Source organism: Brienomyrus brachyistius, chromosome 13 (assembly GCF_023856365.1).
Source record: "Brienomyrus brachyistius isolate T26 chromosome 13, BBRACH_0.4, whole genome shotgun sequence".
Classification (NCBI taxonomy): Eukaryota; Metazoa; Chordata; class Actinopteri; order Osteoglossiformes; family Mormyridae; genus Brienomyrus; species Brienomyrus brachyistius.
Genome location: NC_064545.1, coordinates 25,192,924 through 25,213,497, shown reverse-complemented (window position 1 = coordinate 25,213,497; position 20,574 = coordinate 25,192,924). Strand labels below are relative to the sequence as shown.

Here is a 20,574-nt window from a genome sequence, read left to right as displayed (position 1 = left end):
AAATTATACATAAAGATATTTCTATGTAACAGAATAACACCGGATGTTTTGTGTTATACATCCAAGTGAAAAACAAGCTGTTTAAAGTAAATGTTCTGAATGTCTAGAAATGGACACCCAGCAGGTACAAAATAAATAATTGATTTTAAGCATGTTTAAGCCAATCAGCCTCCAGAAGCTATAAATTAGTGGCTCAGCCATCTTGTCTTTAGCGACACTGCACACAACACAAGCAAAAAAAGAGCAAGTTGAGGCAGGCCGCCGTGGACGGCTTCCACCTGCAGTGCTAAGCGCTGCAGTTCAGTGATCCGCAGCCCTGGCAGGAAGGCACCTCGACACGTTAATGAACTAGTTCTATGGGGATGGGGGCGGGGGGAGAGATGCACCAGGGATTGCTAAGCACTGTATTTAACGGGAGCTGGAAATCAGGTCCACCTGGGTGCATACAAGCAGGCTGCGGGGGGGGGGGGGGGAGTTTGGGAGGGTTGTTGTGAGACAGGGGAGAAAAAACAGCCAATTTGTGTGAGAAGAGAGGGGGGCTGCAGCCACTGGGAGTCTGAGGCTCCATCGCACCTCAGAACGAAAGCCATCTGACTTTCACCTCTTTGCACTCTCTCATACTCTCAGCTTCATTCCAACGATTCTAGGATTTTTGTTAAGGTGGACGGCAAAAGACCGTAAATGAAACACAGATGTGAACCATATCATTAGCCAATGGTTTGTTCTGAATAGGTGAATGACAGAGGAGGTGGAACTCTCTCTCTCTCTCTCTCTCTCTCTCTCTCTCTCCCCCTCCCTCCCTCCCTCTCTCTCCATCCCCCTGGGAGGTGGGACGCTGATCAGCCAATAGTATGCTGCTAATCCATAACGGTAATCTTGGATACTGAGGGCCGGTGTTGGATTCCTAAATGGCTGATCGGGGTTGCTTATTAAACAAAAACCCGCTAAGATGACCATGGGAGGCAATGAGATGGTATAATCACCCCCCCCCTCTTGTCAGTCATGACACAGAGACCAAACACAAAGCAGTACCACCCACCTCTGTTTGTCCCATGAAGATACTGAAAACAAACAAACACAAAAGAATGCAGAGCTGTCATCCGCCCCACAATGCAACAGGAAACCAAGGCTTCCGTGCCCCATAGAGAATGACAATCCCACACAGAGCTGCTTTAATTATGTTTTTTTTGTCTTAGTCTTGCTATAGCTCTTTATCGTAACAGACCACTTTCAGTAATGCATGGTCCTCCTCCTCCTCCTTCCCCACAGCTCATCTCCATTCCTCCCGATAAGCCAGAACTGAGAAGAAAAGCCTAACTGGACAATTAGCAGGGAGCCGGGTGAGGCTCCAAAACAGAATAAAGGCATGAATCAAATGTTAAGTAAAGCTCTAATTAGAGCAATTGGGTTCTTGGTTTAATTTAACCTCTGGAGGAGTATGAGGAGGCGGGTGAGGGGTGAGATAATTAGCCTCCCCTGATTGGAGAAGCCCGTGGAAAGAAGTAATCGAAAGGAGTCTGTGGAAGGTGGTCATATAGGGCCACAGTGGGTGGGGGTAGAGGTTGTGCTGGGATGGATCAGAGGGCACATGGGCAGGAATCCAGGTAGGATGTGATTCAACAGGCATGGCGACCCACCGGCACCAGCAAGAGCCATAGTGGACAGATAGAGCATTACATAGTCACAAGAAAAAAACAAACAGAAGGGGGCAGGCCTGCATGGAAGGAGGAGGGGCGGACAGGCCTGCACAGAAACAGAGGGGGCCTGTATGGATAAAGGGGGGGGGGGGGCTAAACCACCAGAGGGGGCCTTCTGTCTGAGACACCGTGGGGGGCAGGCCTGCATGGAAGGAGGAGGGGCGGACAGGCCTGTACAGAAACAGAGGGGGCCTGTATGGACAAGGGGGGGGGGGGCTAAACCACCAGAGGGGGCCTTCTGTCTGAGACACCAAAGGGGGGTAGGCCTGCTTGGAAGGAGGAGGGGCAGACAGGCCTGCAAAAAAACTGGGAGGGGTTTGTATAGACATGGGGGGGGGGGCTAAACCACCAGAGGGGGCCTTCTGTCTGAGACACCAAGGGGGATAGGCCTGCCTGGAAGGGGGAGGGGCAGACAGGCCTGCAAAGAAACTGTGAGGGGGCTGTATGGACACGGGGGGGGCTAAAATACCAGAGAGGGCCTCCCGTCTCAGACACCGTGGGGGGCAGGCCTGCATGGAAGGGGGAGGGGCATACAGGCCTGCAAAGAAACTGGGAGGGGCCTGTATGGACACGGGGGGGGGGGGCTAAATCACCAGAGAGGGTCTCCCGTCTCAGACACCGGGGGGGCAGGCTTGTTAGAACTGACTCATCCAGTCTCTCCCTTAGCTCCCATCCATGTGCTATTATTAAAAGTGAAGTGTGGCATAAAGACTTTTTTCATTATCAGCGAGAGCGGTGCGCCCCCTCCAGGCCTCCCCATCCAGGGACAGTCAGGCATCCGCTGATCTGTACACTAATCAAAAACAGGGGGTCTGTCGGAGGTCTGGTCCTCCGCAGTGAAATGTTCTTCCATGGATGTCAGCACAGCCCTAACAGTGAGATGAGCCAAGTATGAAAATAAAGAAGTATGTTAACTAGACAGACTGTGAGCTTAATAAAAGGCAAAATCCCTTTAAATAGGTTACATCATTGAAGTCACATGCATACTTTCACTGGTAAGAGACACAAAAATAGGAGTGCCCCTCCCACACTGCTGACTCGTTAACCGTGGACCGCCGCAGCTGGGAGACCTCCGCTCAGCACAACTGGCGAGCGCGAGACAGCTGTGAATTACACAACAAACCAGTCCGGCTACGTCTGTCCACGGAAACAGGAGGAGAGCTGCTGTCTCACAAGATAAGCCGCGGGATGCTCTTCTCCATGCACACACTGGTAAGCGCGAGGTTGCAAAGGTATAAAGCTCAATCGCACCACGAGGGTCTTGACATTAGGTTAGTCTTTAGAACTTACTACAGCATTCTTTCCCTGTATCCCTTTCCCTGTTTCATAAACCATTTTGCACAAATTAGGCAATAATGGATTGTCACACACTCCTTAGTTCCCTGAAGTCCTCCAATCACCCCTTTTTGGCCATTTCACACAGCCAGTCGAAGACCAAAGGTGATTGTGCTTTTGCGGTTACCGTGCCAACCTGGTGGAAAAGCCTGCCAATGTACATCGGGTCTGCACATTCACTCTGTACCTTTAAGTCAAGACTGAATCAGACTTGTACTCGTAGATAAACTGTGATGAAACTGTTATTTTTCTCATTTTTAGCATTGATGTGTCTCTTTTTTCACTTTCTGATGTGTTCTCGTATATCTCCTGATATATTGTACAGCACTTTGGTTAACACTTTGGTTTTATATACTTTATAAATACACTTGACTTGTGAAAGGCGCTATATAAATGAAATCAATTTGAATAGAATAATATTATTGACTCTGGCAGTAATTGTAATTGGCAGTTGGCATTTGTTATTCAACAAAAGCCGCACAAGTCTGATTTTAATTCAGCTGCTGTAGCGTGGAGAGTAAGGAGTGGAGGAGAGGTGAAAGAGAGGGAGTGAGAGAGAGAGAGAGAGAGAGAGAGAGGCAGAGAAGAAAAAGACAGTGAGAGGGAGTTATAAGGGGAGGAAAGGAGGAAGGGAGGGCGGGAGGAAGGTGTGCGGGGAGAGTCAGCAGAGTACAAATGAGGCCTGAAGCATACTCAGGTGTTCTGCAGTGTTTACTCTCCAGAGAGCAGTGCACGATGCACACCAGGGCAGGTCCTGCTGACTGCCCTGTCTCCTCCAAGCAGCTAATGGCAGGAGGAGGTGCACTGGGAGGGGGGGGTGCTTAAAGGTCAAACTTATCTGCAGGTCAGTACAAGCAAGAGCAGAGCAATCGACAGGAGGGAGAAATTGGGGTGGGGGGGGGGCGCTGATGCTGCAAAAGACAACGAGATAATTGGACCCTCTGCTGATTAGCAAAAATTAACCTCTCCATCTTTCCCCGTTAAACATTAATCCGAGAAGAAGGAAGGGGTGAGATGGCTAATCAAGATTGTGGGTGTCTGCTATATAGTAACAGTGCATAAATACTGAGGCAGCTTCCAACAGTAGCCAATTCCACTCTAGCATGAGGACACAGGCTAAATGCACAGGGAAGCTTAGCTTAGCGTTGTTTAGCATCCTCCACTACGGTTGCACAGCTGCTCAGTCTTGGAGGTGAGTGACCCAAACCCCTGAGACATCTGCCCACAAGCACCTGAGACGGAGCTGCAGACCAGGCCGAAGGTAAGCAGATGACGGGAGGCAGAGTAGCACTGTGGTGGGGGGTAACCCCCCCCTTAAGCTCCCCAAAATCTGTTGCTGTTGGCAGAACTTGCAGGGATAAGCCGGGATTTCCCAAGGCCTGACGCGAACAAATCCGCTAGTTTACAGCGTCACGCTGTCATCGCCGACGCACTCGTCGCCATCTCCTCTCCACCTTGTGCCGTCCGTGCTCCCGGCTGTGGGACTCACCCCTAATTTCCTGCTGCGCATGCGCACGTAGCCCTGCTTGACGATGTCATTGAAGTTGGAAGCCATCTCTGCGAGAGCCGCTGGGGCCGGCCAGCAGGGGGGGTCATCCAGTCCCTCTGTCCGAGGCGAGGTCGTCCCTACCCGGCCCCTCCTGTTGCCAGGGGCGTCCTCGATGTTGCTGCTCTCCTCCTCAATCGCTTCCAGCCACCAAAGCGTCTTCTACTCTCTCTCCATGGCTATACTTCAGGCTCTGTGGACGGGAGAAAAATGAAGACATAAAACCATTATTCAAAAAGGAAGGCGGGAGAGAGGCTGATAAACCCCCCCAGGATATTTCAGCACACTATTTATTTTCCATGTAGACAGCGTTACCCCTCCCTAGAAATGTTGCAAGGTCAGTTACTGGCATGCAGATTTCCCAGTTAAATGACAGGACTGGTCACTAATTGAGATATTCAAAACTCACTTCACGGGCAAAGCAAGGCTTTTAGGATTTCACTGTAGCTCCAAAGCAGGGGTGTGGCTATGGTTGAACAGGGGGTAGGCAGTGCCCACCCAAACAGATTGCACCCTCCCACCCCCACTACAGTCGACAAATGCCCACCAGGCAATCCTCCAAGACCTCCGAAACAAATTGAGCACTGGTGCCCTCCCAACACACCCAAATGCCCACACCAGTTTGACATCCTGGTAACTCCGAAGCAGCTTCAATGGGGACGCCAAGTTTGTGTGTGTCATAAACCAAGCAACGTACATTTGGGAACATGAATGATCAGTAAAGGGTAAGTAACTCGGCATATGATCAACTGATCCGACAGCCGGTTCACCCACAAGCAGGCCACTAAAAAGACGAGAGATTTCACAAGATTAGAACAGGAGGAAATGGTAAATGGTAAATGGACTGCATTAATATAGCGCTTTTCTACTCCTATGAGTACTCAAAGCGCTTTACATTTCATGCCTCACATTCACCCATCCACACACTCATTCACACACCGGTGGCGGAGGCTGCCATGCAAGATGCCAACCTGCTCACCGGGAGCAATTTGGGGTTCAGTGTCTTGCTCAAGGACACTTTGATGGGGGGTCAGGAGGAACCAGGGCTTGAACCTGCAACCCTCTGGTTGCCGAACGAGAGCACTACCTCCTGTGCCACCATCTTCCCCAATGACTGTTATATATCCACACCAAACCTTTTTGAAAGTCACCTTAATGCAAGAACAGGACCCAGAACTGTAGCCCAATGTAGCCATTAGATTTTTCATAAATCATTCTGACAGAAACCTGAAATAATAGCCTGTCATACATGTCACATGAAGAACGTCAAAGCTGAGAACGAGACATCACTACCTTGCACGACCTCTCCTTCCCAGGAAATCCATCATCGAGTCATCAGCCTTGCTGCACAACACACATCGTTCTAAACACATCACACGCCTGTCCAATGCGTCACACACACGTGTGAAAGTCAGCAAGCAGCCCAGGGTTATTCCACAGCCGAAGGCCTCGAGCTGCCCGGCTTTCCCCTTGACCTGACCTGACCTGACCCCGCCTTAGCAAACCATTGCCTGGTGGCCTTGCTCAACCTAAGTGACGTCAGAGAGGGAAACGGGTCAGGGGTGTCAATGACAGAGACACATCCGCGCGCCATATTAATTGTGGGTTTGGGTCTCGTCACATGGCCTGGCCGGCAGACAGAGCCATGGAACGACCACGAAGCCTGCGGTTAGTTAGATCGCCACGCAGAGTGAGGTGAGAGTCCAGGACGTCTAAAAACAAATTGCTTTCGAGATGGAGAGGAGAGTGAGAGCGAAATGCACTTATCAATAGAGATCCTCTCATCCTTTCTGTTCGGGCCCCTGAAGGGAGAGGAGGAAAGTGATTGATGAGGTGAAGCGGGGCCACACGATGTGATATGCATACGGGCCCCAACCCAAACACAAAAAAACAGAAAAAGGAGAGATAATTCCAGCTCGGAAGCCTTCAGATGCATCTATTCAGTAGCAGTTCCCATGTTCCACCTGACCGTTTTATGATCAATAAGCATTAGATGTTGCCTTTCAAAGACAGTGAATGAATGATTCATTTACATGCTTCACATTCAGCCGTAATCATTCGCATAAATGGACATGAGGGAAAAAAACACCCTTTTCACCCTTGATATTCCAGAACTGTCCCCTGTCTAATATCACAGCGCTTTGTTAAATATCTGAATGGAAGATTAAAGGATTGGGCCCGAGTGCAACTATCAACGTTTATCTGGTGTCGAGACATTTAAGGGGACTGAAAGCAAGATGGCAGAACATTAATAAACCAAGGTGGTTTACAAAAAAAAAAGCCTTTTGAACCAAGGTTATTATTGCCAACAGAAAGGCATACAAACATTGACCGTGCGGAAAGTGATTTATTATTAGTTAATACTGAACTAAAGCAGAGCTCATGGTCAGACTGGGACCTATCCCAGAATGCACTGGGCATGAGTTAGGGTAGGCAGGATGCCCGGATGGACAGATCGCAGTCCTTCAAAAAAAGTATGAACACAGAACATGCAGGGTATTTCAGAGACACTAATCCGCCTAAATCACAGGCTTTTGCACTGTGGGAGGTAACCAGAGAAACAAGAGGGAACCCATATGTGCAAACTGTACGCAGGCAGAGTGTGGAGCAGGAGGCCAAAGCCACATCCCTGGAGATGTGAGGCCACAGTGCAGGTCACTGAAACACTGCATCCAGAAGATGAACGCTTATCTATTAACCCAACTAAAACGTCACATTTTGAAAAGAGGCAGTACTGTAAACTTAAGCATGTTCTCAGCAATATTTTGACAACAGATTGCTGCACTACAAAATCATATTTAAGCCACATCTACTGGCGTAGGGCTAAATAAGCAGGATTCTGAAAATTTAACAACCTACCTGTTAGGCATGAGAGGTTAATTAGCCGGAGGGAAACAGAAGAGTACATAAATAATACAGAAATTAAACAGAATTGAAATTAAAAGACTAGTTAGAACAAAATAAACCAATATTTATAAGGAAGAAGCAAATAAAAACTATATTACGGTTAATTAAATATAAAACAATGTAAAATAACACGGCCATATATAATGACATTCCTGTAGGAAAAGTCCTGACCACCCCTGTCGGAAACAAAACGTCTGACACCAGCCTGTGACTCAAAGGTCAAAGTTCAATGGTTTGCCAGCAAAACTAACCCATCAGGAAAAGTTCCCCAGCCACATCTCAGAGTCAGACAGTCTGCAAGTTCTCCTCTTACAAAAAAGCAGATGGCCCCACGGGCTGCACTGTTCACAGAAAACGGAGGGGGTAGTTCCTGTCCTCCTTCCACCATCCATTTTTTATCAGATATTCCCTCTAGATGCAACTGTCCTGTGCATCACATTTCCACACCAAATTGCTAAATGTAATACCTGCTTCCATTATAGCCAGTAATGCAGGGGAATCTGAGCTTACCATGCACAGCATGTCTGGACAGCTATTACAGAGACGAAGACAATGCAGGAGGGAAGAGGCACCCCCATCTGTGGGTAGCTGTGTGGCTCAGCGGGTTAGGTTGTCATGCTTGTGATCGGAAGGTCATTGGTTCAAACCCCGGGGCAGCGGAGTGATGTGACTGCTGGGCCCTTGAGCAAGGCCCTTAAACCCCCCCCAGTTGCTCAGGGGACTGACTGGCCCTGATTTCTCAAAGAACAAATATAGCTTTGGATAAAAACATCTAATACATAAATAAAATGTGACCGTCTGCCTGCAGGAAGTCCTGCATTTGATTGATCTCCCACAGTTAAGATTCATATGCTCACTATCTCAGCGCGACCCCCTCTACGCAGACCTGACGTAGCGTAAAAGGATTGACTACAGTCAGAGCCTCCATCTGAGGGCCATGCTGTGTCAGTGCTGCCTCATCTCCTTCAGGCACATGTTGTGATGCCTATAACATGGGTGTAGCTTCTTGGTTGATAGTCCATAGCTGGTTCCAGCCCATTTCTAACAGCCGAGGTGAAACAGAACCATCCACCTAACTGCCCTGCTTGAGTTGGATTTGAGGAGCAGGATCAGTTCCAGGGTTTTTAAGATGGGGGGCATAAAGGGACCATAATTCATACAGATGGGAACCAGTCAGCTGTCAGCCCTCTCCTAGGCCACCATCTACACCTGCGGGGGATCCAACACAGGTTCACATCCTGCCTGTGGGCCAACAGCAAATGAAAGGTACCATATCCAGGGTCCATGGGAATCGGCGGCACACCCGGCGATCTCACAGGGGGCGGGAGCAAATCGGCCGGCTCGGCGTTACCTGGGAAATCACAGGTCAGGTGGGGTCCCCCGCCACCCCACCCCGGCAGAGGGCAAGCCATCCATCCCCCCTCATTTCCAAGTGAAAAGAGGGAACTACAGGCGGTCGATCGTCAGTTTTAGGTCAATTTCATGAGTCACTTCACACTAATTCCCCAGGAGTGGGGGGGGGGGGTGAAATCTAGAGGCTGATGTGAGCACAGTGGACACAGCAGTAGAGTGAGTCCATGTTCTTAACCTTGTGGGCGCAATTTTGGGAGAAATATCAAAATATCCCCATAGGGATGGAACACCGCGAAGAATCAGACCTTATCAGGTCACCCACACAAGCTGAAATGCCTTTTTTTAAACACAGTCCACTCAAAAAACCTAAACTTCTTTTTTTTTGCTTGGTACCTACTTTTAAATGTTTTACAGCCTTTTATTGAGGTTAGAGTTATGAATCATACATTGAATTCCAGTGAGTCAATGCGAAGCCCCAACAGTGACAGGTACACTAGGCAGGTGTCTGTGTGTTTATGGACCATTTCATTCTGGGCCGAATGACGTTTGAAAGGCTTCGCGATGACACAACATAAAAGCCCCCATTTGTGCTCACTCCTCTTATTTTCTGTTTGTTCATAAATAAATAAAAAGCAGGGTCCTATTTCTCTGCAGATCCGCGGCACATTAAGGGCATCGTCTCTGCTTCGAGCACAGCTTCACGCCCACAGAGTTTAAAAATCTTATTCTGAAAGCCATTAAACGAGACGAGAAGGCGAGGGAGGGGGGCAGCTGCTGGCTTGGGGGTAGGGCAGTGAACAGCTGGTGCACAGCCCGCTCACGAAAACGTGAAAGTGAAGACCAAACGGCGCATGCAGCTCACCAGGATGCGTCAGACTGGAGGAAGTGCTGATTCGCTGATCTGAATCTCAAGTAGGGGCACATGTATGGGCACATGTTTGAACCAATAAAAATTACTTAAGCTGAATCACTTCAGTGATATATCCATCTGTACAAAACGGATTAACTACAGTTGCACTGTGAAGGAATCTAATGAATACATATCAAACTAAATCAGGTAAATAAATAAAAAGGAGAGGCGACGTGAATTAAGAAGAGTTATGAGGCTGAGATTTCTTTTTGACTCCGAAGGTTAATTTTCACTTCTTAAGGAGGGGCTGTAGTTCACCGAATTCTCTCTCGCATCTTGATGCAATTTTCGGAGCAAAATTAACAGCCCCTGTGTCTGCGCCCGTGCCGAATCCCACAAGGCCTCAGTAACCCCTGTGCCCCCTCCTTCACGCCTTCCTGGCAACGTGCACCAAAGCAAACTCCCCCCCTCACCCAATTAATCTTCAGATGCTGTAATAATTCCCCAGGGAAAACGGGAGCAAAGTGGGAGATCAGCTGGAGAGAGCAGCTTCTTATCACTTCCTCTCTCTCCTTCTGTTCCCTCAGTCCATGACCTAACAGAGCGCTGCTCTGGTGCTTGCTGGGAACGTAGATGATAATAATTATGATTAATGTCGAGGATGGCGGAGACGTTGCCGGTGATGATAAAGGCAGGAACAGGCACAGATACGAGATGAGATTACCACTGGTGTTTACCACAGATATGTGGCAGAGGGCATCTGAGGTACCAGTACTGAAAAGCGAATGCCAGATGGTAGCTAGTGGCCAGGCTTGTAGCAGGATGCTTATATTACAAGCATGGTGGCTACAGCATTAACAGTATGGTTGACGAAGTTAGTACAGTAAATACAGTATTATAAGGGCAGATACAGAGATACCTGGCAGGATACATATGGGATTTAGAGTTAGCCGGATAAATTAAGGATTAGTAGGTGGATACAGAGTTAGAACTGACCCTGTACAAAACAGGCATCTCTATAGACAGCAGTTTAAAGAAGGACCACTTAAGCAGTTCAGAGGTTAAGATATCAAGAATATCCCAAAAGTTACAAGCACCTTAATGGCTTCCAGATAATAATGTGGCCCCACAGTCTCCTACTAATTAAGTAATTATAAGTTGGAAGCCAACAGACCCATTGATTTGTCGTCTATTCCGGATTAGAAATGTTGATTCAAAATCAATGGGAAGATTGCATTTGGAATCGAAATTGTCTGCTGTGGAACTGGGGATTAAATCTGAAATCGACGGGTGTACCGAGCGTAAACTGAGCTGAATAAAAGGGCCATTAAATAAGAGAGCAAAGGCAGCCATAAGACAATGCAGAATGTTGAATTTAAACTTTTCAAATCAATGAATATATAACTTTTTTCTTTTTCTTTTTTTAACTCTAACGTATAGCGAGACACTGGACAACAAAACATGATGCAGAACCGCAGCGAGACCTTTGATATCGAACCTGAATTTGTTTTTCCTGAAGAGAAAAGGGCCGGGAACAAAGACTCCGGAGCTTGAAAGCCTTTCCCAAGGACAAGAGCTGAATAGTATAAATCGAGCAGGCTGAGAGACACACACAGTCCTGCTTTATTCTGTCATCAAACGTTTACCAGAGGAGATACGTGGAAGGTTCCGGCAAATCACAAGCGCAAAAGGCCCTTTTAATTAAAAGCACGCCATTCACTCGCACCTCTGGTCAAGGACGTCACGTGGGTTTTCTCAGAGCCGAGGGCCCCATTCATCTCGGGGCATTTGTCTCTCGCATTAGCACAAAGAGAGTTATCGGGAAAACAGACCGTCAGCCAGGCCGACCAGCCAGAGCAGGGTAACAAACACTCAAGGCCGCCAAAGGAGGTGGGGAGGCAAGACGCGCCAACAAATGGAGAGAGAGCTCTAAGGACGAATACGGAGCAAGAGAGGGGAAGCAGAGAGCAACCAAAGTGGAGGCACCATGTACGGAAACCACCTGCACCCATCAGACAGACAAAGACCTACTCAAGACATGCTGTAAAATCACCGTAAGGCAACATCTCCACTAATAAATATTTAAGCATCTGTGAAGAGGTGCTATTCATTTGCCAAATGAAAACACAGAGCTACCAGCTATAGCCTGGAGGCCAAAGCATCTATTGATGCACATACTCATTCAAAAAACAACAATATAATTCTGGGTTAGCATCCAGTCCAGGGTGTAGCCCTTCCTTGAGCCCTGTATTGCCTGGGGAAGACTACAGGGCCTCATGTGACCTCGTGGATAAGCAATATGTCCAATTTTAAAATATTACAGTGTCACCAAGCATACAAGGCTAAATTACTGAGCATTTTTGCTTAGACTTGCATCCTGACCCTGAACACCAAACCCCAGTGGTTATCTGTCTTTACCTGGCCATCCTTGGAAGAACTTCTGCAGGTGTATCCTTCACAAATGTTCTACAGCATGAGTGTCAAACTACAGTGCGGAGCCCTGTGTAGCTTAGTTCTTTTCCTGTTCCACCACAAATGATTCAGCTCAAGAGCTGTGTGGTAATTAGCACAAGTTGAATCAGGTGTATTAAATGAGGGGAAACCCAAAAATGTGCAGGACTGGAGTTTGTTCTACAGGTAACTGTCATATGGAAACACCTTGTAAATGTTGGACCCCACATTATGGGAGTAAATAGAAGACATATTATGAATGTTATAATTATAAATTGTGAATGTATACTGAAAGGGTTCCACATAGATGTGGTCTCTGTGTTAATTAAGCAATTAACATTCCATCATCATGTATAATAATGTTGGGCAGGATTATTTGCCTATTACCTTCACTACCCTAATTGTTGGGGCAGGTTAAGACACCTTAGTGTGACAAAAGGCTCTGGCGTGAAATGGGGAAGGAAAGATTCTGCATGCATTGTTTCGGCATGCAAGGCAAGGGAGATGCATCTGGGAATGATGTGACTGCAAATATTAACCATCAGTTTCAAGTACAGAAGAGGCAATTTCACAAGCAGGTATATTGACCGTCTTAAAATGAACTTCTGAGAGTGCTGTAAAGAACAGTATACTGAGATATGTATGTCTGTGACAGTTAGTATCAATAAGTAAGAGATGTGCATATGGTCAACGTGTTTTAGTTTGTGGTGACGTGTATTTTCCTAGCTTCTGTGACGTTGAGTTGTAGGTAAATGTCATTACCTACTACATTCTGAAAAACTGTGTTCATCCTACGATGAAGTATCTCCATCCCGATGGAACTGGAACCTTCAAGATCGATAATGCGTCACGGAATGGTTTGATGAACATGAAGAAGATGCAAACCATATGTCATGGCTGTCCCACTTATCAGCCCCGCTGATCACTTATGGGAAATCGTACAGCCAGACCCAACAGTTTCAACCAGCACCGAGGAAAGAGTTTCACATCACAAGCTACCCTGCAGAGTTTGGGACGTGTTTTGATTCTATTCCAAGGCACAGTGATGCTGCTCAGGTGCCATGTGGAGACCCAGAACCCCATCAAGGCACTTTATGTTGACATCTCCCATATTTTAGCAGCTACTTGCACGTTTCCAGGAGGAAGCGACCTGTGAGGGTATCGATCCATCAATGTATCGTGCTCCTATTTTAAGTTCTGCATATTTATAACCAGAACACATGAAAACGTCTTGTGCTGATGCAAAAAATGACAGACGCTACAGAAAATAAAACAAACACAGCAAGTTATGTTTAAATATAGTACACAGACATGCAGCTACGGAGCAGTCAGACAGCCTCAATGGAGCAGGCAGCGGCGAAACGTTTTAAGTCTTCATTAAAATAAGGCTCACCTCAGATCCCTGAAGATACATTGGCAAGATAATTTAGCTCCTCGTACAAACCACACGTACAGAACTCAGTGGAAGCATTTTGGCCTGCGCCTCCTGAATATGGACTGGGGAGTCTTAATGCCATAATGTGTATACTGGCCACGTTCTGTCTTTTACTGGGCCAGTAGCAACGCAGATTGGACCACTGCAGGTCACTGCTTGCTGTGAAGTGTGTGAGTCACTTTGGGCAGTTTTCCACCGTACCAGGTATCATACCTTTGGCACTTTGAGAAAGTTACAATGACCATGTCACATCACAATGCAAAGCGGAGTATTTTGTACTGAATTAGAAAAATGGCTGTAGTACAGTATGTGGCTGGATGATGTGTGATATTAATACCAGCATCAAATTCTATGCACATGCAATTCTTACATCGCAAGTAAGCTAGATTAAGGTTTTAAGATTAAAAGGTTTTCACTCTGTTACAGAGAAAAAAATATCATTCCTTTTATAGATTATCTAATATATGTTTAAAAACCAGTTTGAAGTTTACCTCCGCTGCTCCTGCATGAGCGCTGCATGTGTTCTCCCAGACGATCGCAATCATTTTCATCTTAAATTACTCCTACATGTGTTTGTGAGAAATTTATTAACTCCTTTTTGATTTATAAATACGCCAGTATTTTTTAAAACAAAATCACACTGCTATATTTACAACAGAGTCACATTACGTACATTTACAACACATCGCATGTGTGCTGTCCTAGTATATTAAACCCACCCTAGTATATTAAACCCATCCTAGTATATTAAACCCACCCTAGTATATTAAACCCATCCTAGTATATTAAACAAAATACTTTTTTATTTCTCGTCATGCCATCCAGATCTTTTTGTTGTATCTGTTTTTCTGGCCAGATCGCAATTCGTTTTTTTTTTTTTAAAACTTTCTTTACCATTGTTTTCTGAGTAACTTTTTTCAATATTGGGGTTGCACTGTGTTTAGAGACGACTATTTGCTTAACGAAATGAGAAGGAAAGCGTTTCAAGTCCCATGCCAAAGTACTGAAGTACCAAAAAAGTACCCCAACTGGTTTGGCACTTTTCATACTGGAACTTTTGGTGCAGTGAAAACACACCCTTACAAGCTCTGCCCGGATCAACACAGCGTTGATGTGGACAGAAAAGCAGACAATTAATAGTGGCTAAAAATATATTCATTATTATTACTATAGTATACTAGTAGTATTAATAGTAGTATTTGCAGTATTAACAAAAACAACAACAAATAAAAAGCAACAATGATAAAAACATTTTCATTTTCTAAACGTATTGAGTTTTTTGTCAGATCTGAGAGAGTGGAATGCTGCTCTTGGGCTTTTCGGCTCATGGCTCAGCTGTGTATGACCCCAGTGCCCTTGCAGGGTGAGAATGGCGTCTTTAGACGGAATCCTGCAGGAACACCCACAGACAGCAGCTCGCAGCCGAACGCCCCGGGATGCAGGCGACTCCAGACATCATGTCTCCAAGGCGCTCCCAGCCGATACACCCAGATAATGGAGAGCGCTGGCACGCACACCGACCCGATGCATGCAGATAGCAAAGCGCGCACACACACACACACACACACACACACACACACACACACACACACACACACACACACACACACACACGCACACGAACACACACACACCTGAGTCACACAAATACCAAAGTGCCTGCAGAATTTCACCTTCACACAAGCATGAATGCGCACACACACACAAACACAAACACTCACACACACATGCAAACACACACGCAAACACATAAAACTCTCAGGCTCTCCCAACAGTCAGAGGGGGAAGATCCAAGCGCTGACCCTCTCAAACACACTCTCACAGCGTGAAATGTGTTTATAACCTCGTGACGACTTTCACAGTTTTCCATTTCCTCCTGTGCTACTGCACCCGCTCACCCCTGCACTTTCACACCGAGCAGATCAGCCACCCCACCCCCCCCTATGAAAATATATAAACGCGTCATTACTGTCAGAAGCATGTGGAAAGAGCGGCCGGCTGCAGCAGATATGCCAAGGCCAGGTGTGACATCCGTCAGCACGCCAACAGCTGCAGCCTCCAGAAAACAGCCCCGTTTGCTTTGCCTGAAGCCTGCGGCGTCATGATGATTACAGCCCTGCGTGCCTTTAGCAGGAGGCAGCGTCATAACAATGGCAACATGCTCATTTTAAGCGAATCTGCACTTCACTTACGTTAATATTGCGATAAATTAAGCAAAAACGCCATCGGTTTGCCATCATAACCTGTGACATTGCACATCCAAAGCAAAGGGTCAGTTTTCTTAATAATTTTCCAGCAAAACCGCATATCAGGGGTGTATAAAGGCACGGCCACAGGAGTGCTGGCCCCAGCTGAAAGCTGATTGGCCCCTGGAGTGCCCACTCCCCTGTCATTCACTAATTCTAAACATGTCATTGGCTAGTGATAAGGCAGGCCCTTCTGCATGAATTATGGCCTGCCTCTTATGCCCCTGGAACTGTGTCCTCACGCCTTTAAGGTTAAGGGTCACCCTCCTGCCCCCAGCTCTGGGTGTGTTTGCCTGTCCTCGCTGAATTCACTGAGGCAACCTCCAGGCACTCTGCATTCCTCCTCCAGAACATGCAGACAGACACACCGGTGTCTCTAAATTGCCCATCGTGTATAAGCAGTGTGTGCCCAGCCATGCCCTTGCATCCGAGTCAGGGTGTTCCCCGCCTCAAGTTCTGTGCATCCTGGGATAAGCTTCTGGTCCACCGTGGCCCCTGTACTGAATGAGTGGGAGTGAAAGATGGATGAATGGTGTTAAGTTAGAGTTGTAGGTATAGTCAATCAGTGTCCTACTTTCCATCAAGCCACCTACAAATAACTTCCTATTCTAACAAACCGTCATCAATCAGGAGGCCGAAATAAAACCCAACTGGGCACAAGCTAAAAATCCCCCTTCAGGGTAACAGAAAGGTCATCCATTACCAGCCACGCAGGGCTGCATTGTGAGACCTCAAGCCCTGCAGTTACACCTAGGAGACAAGGTCAGGAGTCCAGCCCCAAGTCCCGCCTGAATGCACTGTCTGCACATGGTTATGATGCCCCAAGCCCTCTCTCTGCCGCTCATAGAGAGAATGATGCCTTCAAGGGACCCTTTAAAGCTGCTCATGATTCCCCAAGGACCCCAGCATCACCTGCCCCCCTGCCCATATAAGTTGGTCTGTGCAGAGATACTAGATTACGGGGATTGGTTCTGAAGAGGCTGATCATGAGGATGTCGCTCAGAGACACATTTATAAAGATGAGGATGACAGCAAGGTGTTGGGGGGGGGGCATTTTATCCTGCCATGGACTCCGATTGAGGGGCGTTTTAATGAAAGCCCTCAGTTGGAGGCACCCCCGCCGGCTCGTAGCAGCAGGGGCAGTTGTCAGGGCGATGGCCCCATCGCTCACAGGCATGGGTAATGGCCCCCCCAGGAGGTTCAGACGTGACCCACTAAATAAACCTCTGGGTCTGTGGTAGCAGATGGGAGGAAGGACAGGAGTTATGGGCCTGGGGGGTGATTAACGAAAGCTGCGGTGTCACTTGATCTAACGGCTCACCGCGGGCTGCCCCGTTAGGACCCCTCCCACACCTCCCCGGGCCCCCGGCTCACACGTCTCTGGTTGCTTTACATCACCCCCCGACATGAAAACGCATACATAAAGAAGCCCACGGCATGGCTACACAGCGGGGGCCCCTGGTGCTCGTGGGCCCCCACGCTCTTAACAGCATTTACCAAAGCCCAAAACGACAGGCAGAAGTGAAAACAGGCATTGAGGCGTCCGTGGATGTGCTGGGGTCCGCAGGCAGCCATTTGTGTTATTTTCAGGTTCTTCACTTCCTGACAGGTCTGGATGCAGAGCTCACATAGAAATATCATATATATTAATGAGGGCAATTCCATGCAAAGGTCCTGTTGATGTCATATCCATGATAAAATGCTGTGCATTTCTAACCAGTAATTTAATATATGAATTTTGAGGATTTGCCTATATTCAGCTCAAGAGGTATGCAAATTGATTCAATGATACTAAGCTTTTCCCTGCCGTGAGGCATTCTGTTTGCCAATATGAGTCTAAATGTCACATCCATAATGCTGGAATTGGCCAAATATAGCCCAAAAAATGCAACACAGGTTTTCTCTGGCCTTCCATAATCAAGGTTCCGGTGACACAAAGGCTTTAAAAGACGCTTTGTGTGTGACTGTGCGTGTATAACCATACCTGTGGGTGCCAGCATGCTGTTCAGGCTGCATGATACCTCATACTGTCAGCTTCCCAGGAACCAATTCTGATCCGGACTAAAAATATTTACTGACAATGAATGGATGGATTTGCCCGTCAGATTTTTGAATCTTCTATAAAATTGGAATTTGTCAACAAACGACACATGATATATGGGGTCCCTATTGGTCACTTTGTTCCGCCATATTCAGTGTGTGTTCTGTCCATGTGTTGGACTGGAGAAAACAGCAGACAGCATATCTCTGTAGAAACGTCTAATTTCTTATAGAGCCCAGGTCTCCGGACGTAATGCCTGTGTGCCACGAGTGCAACTAGAGGAGTTTCTCAGCGCTGCCTGCCCCCGGCCACCTCTATCAGCCCTCCAGCATCCAGCCCCCAGCCTCTTTACCCCCGAATCCTCTTTACCGAGCCTCTAAACGCCACAGCCTCCATAACTGCCCCAAAACACGATTCGCGAGTAAACATTAACACTCGTCCCACAGAGCAAGGCTCTTTCATCTACTTCACATCACACTACATTTAAAGAATATGCATATTTTTTATTCATCGCATCCCTGATGGCAAGCAGACACAAATACAATTTACTGTTGTGAACCCAAGGCATCCTTAAGACATTTTAGTTGTTTTTTTTATATACACATCACCCTCATGTGTTTCTGGCAAGCAGAACAGAGGCGTCCACAAATCCATATTCCAGGCGCTTATCCAGTGCAGGATTTTTCGGAATAGTGGGGCTGAGTACAGCCTGGATGGGATGCCGGTCTCTCACACTCACTATGCACAGTTCTGGAAACACATATTCATTGTGTCTTCAGACCGGAGAAGGAAATCGGAATATCCGACGGAAATCCCCAGGACCTCGCGAACGTACGAGCTCTGGGCACACAGAACAGAGGCGAGGCTCGAACTCCAGGGGGGCCGGAGGCAATGGTGCCCCCCACTGAGCCACTGTACTGCCCCATCCGCGTGTCCTACCAGTCGATACATTCATCACAATTGGGGTTTCCAAGAAAGACATGAGCAAAAAACACACAGTATATAAATAAAGAAAATAAAGGAATGCATGCTTGCATGAGCCTTGCAGGAGCATCTAACGTCTAAAGCAGCTTGAGGTAACCAGAGGAACACATCCAGGGGGTGACCGCACGCCTGCCACTCCTAGGTATGCACCCAAATTGAAGTTCTGCTGATTCAGAGCAGAACAGTGAAATGTCCCCTGAAGATGACCACCCCCGTGAGCATCCGAGCGCGGATAGCAAGCACGCTGGCCAGCTTTTTAAGAAACACAGGCTTCTGCCCAGTCAGACCCTCGTGTGATAAACGCCAACAAAAAGCCAGAAGGCTTAAGTTTAGCATCCATCAGCACTGACAGCCTTGATTTAAAGGCTGCCAGGTTACTGGGTAAACATGGAAGCTAATCATTTGCAGAGATGCTCACACAATAATAATAATAATAGTGACATATTTAATATATACAGTGTTATCAGAAACTAAAGACTCTAACAATAGGTGAGAAAACACAGCAAAGCAGTAATAAAGAAATAGAAGTATTACATGGCAAATTCATGGCTATACAAATGGAAGAGACAATGTAGCATCATGATAGCAAGTCACAGAATATACAACTAAATACGATGGATGGAGAAGGCAGGATACATGACGCTAGCAGAGCATGTCCTGGTCACCAATAGGACTTCTGCTCTCGTATTAGAACCTAGAGGTTGGGTGTGGATGGTTATGGGTGTTTGACGCTTGAAAGTACAGCGCCCCCATCTGGTACAAGTGGAGTGCAGCCTGCAGTAGTACCAAGCTACCAGAGACATCGCCAAGGAAAAGACACCTGCTGTCTTTGATGCCCTTGGCCATAACGGATGTTTGAATTTACCTGATGTTTTTATTCCCTGGCTTTTATAATAAGAAATGTAACTAGAGCAATTCAGGCTAACCAAGTTGCTCAAGGGTACTAATGACTGGCAGTTGAGTCAGCAACCTTGACGTTACAGTCTGTGTCCTTAACTGTTACACTGCCAGCTGCCTGCTCATAGCTCAGCACCGTCGACCGTAATATATACAGCATTACAGGGTTGTAGCCCTCCTCAGTATCCATGAGTTGAAAGATTAGCATGTGCAGATAAACGGAAAGAGGAACCAGGGAATGTAATGAAGCCAGATTAAGATCTACCGGCGAGATGCAGTCGGAAGACGTGTTCAAACCCATCCCTAATCGCGGCAGGCTAAATGCTTCTCAGACTCATGCACGATAAAATATACGCAGACAAAAAGACTCAATGCACGACACTTTTCACTCCGACGGTCAACCAGATTAGAGGCATGAGAGGAACACCAGGGCAGCCGATGAGCTCCATCTGACGAGCAAGGCTCTGTCACACTTTCCTGTGAATTTCCTCTCCTGACACATTTATCAGGCAGATTAGCTGTGCACGTCTCTGTTTCTCATAAAAAAACATACAAGACGTCTGGAGGGTTTTCACCCTGTGGCCCCTTGGGGAGCGATAACTGAATGGCACTAGCCATAAACCAGAATTACTGTCTGCCGGAGATGAGAAACAGTTTTTTTTTCACGCACCTTCAGGAGCCAGTCAGGAGAATATGATACCCTTTAATTACAGAGAAGCTCCTTTGTTAGTCGGGTTCCACCAAGTCTGGTTTGTCAACCTACAGCCCTGTCGTGGAGGCAAAAAGCGTTCTCCCTAAACCGTGACTGGCAGAGGATTCAGTGCACTGTGGC

The 20,574-nt window shown here is 47.1% G+C and overlaps 1 protein-coding gene across 1 annotated transcript in view; it reads right to left on the bottom strand.

Annotated features, from left to right (window-relative positions):
• LOC125706472 (docking protein 4-like) overlaps positions 1-20,574 on the bottom strand; it is a 51,471-nt gene that overhangs the window by 19,531 nt on the left and 11,366 nt on the right. Inside the window, exon 2 of the mRNA XM_048973189.1 lies at positions 4,522-4,771. Coding sequence (XP_048829146.1) covers positions 4,522-4,587 — 66 coding nt within the window. The 5' untranslated portion in view covers positions 4,588-4,771. The remainder of the gene's footprint in view (positions 1-4,521; positions 4,772-20,574) is intronic.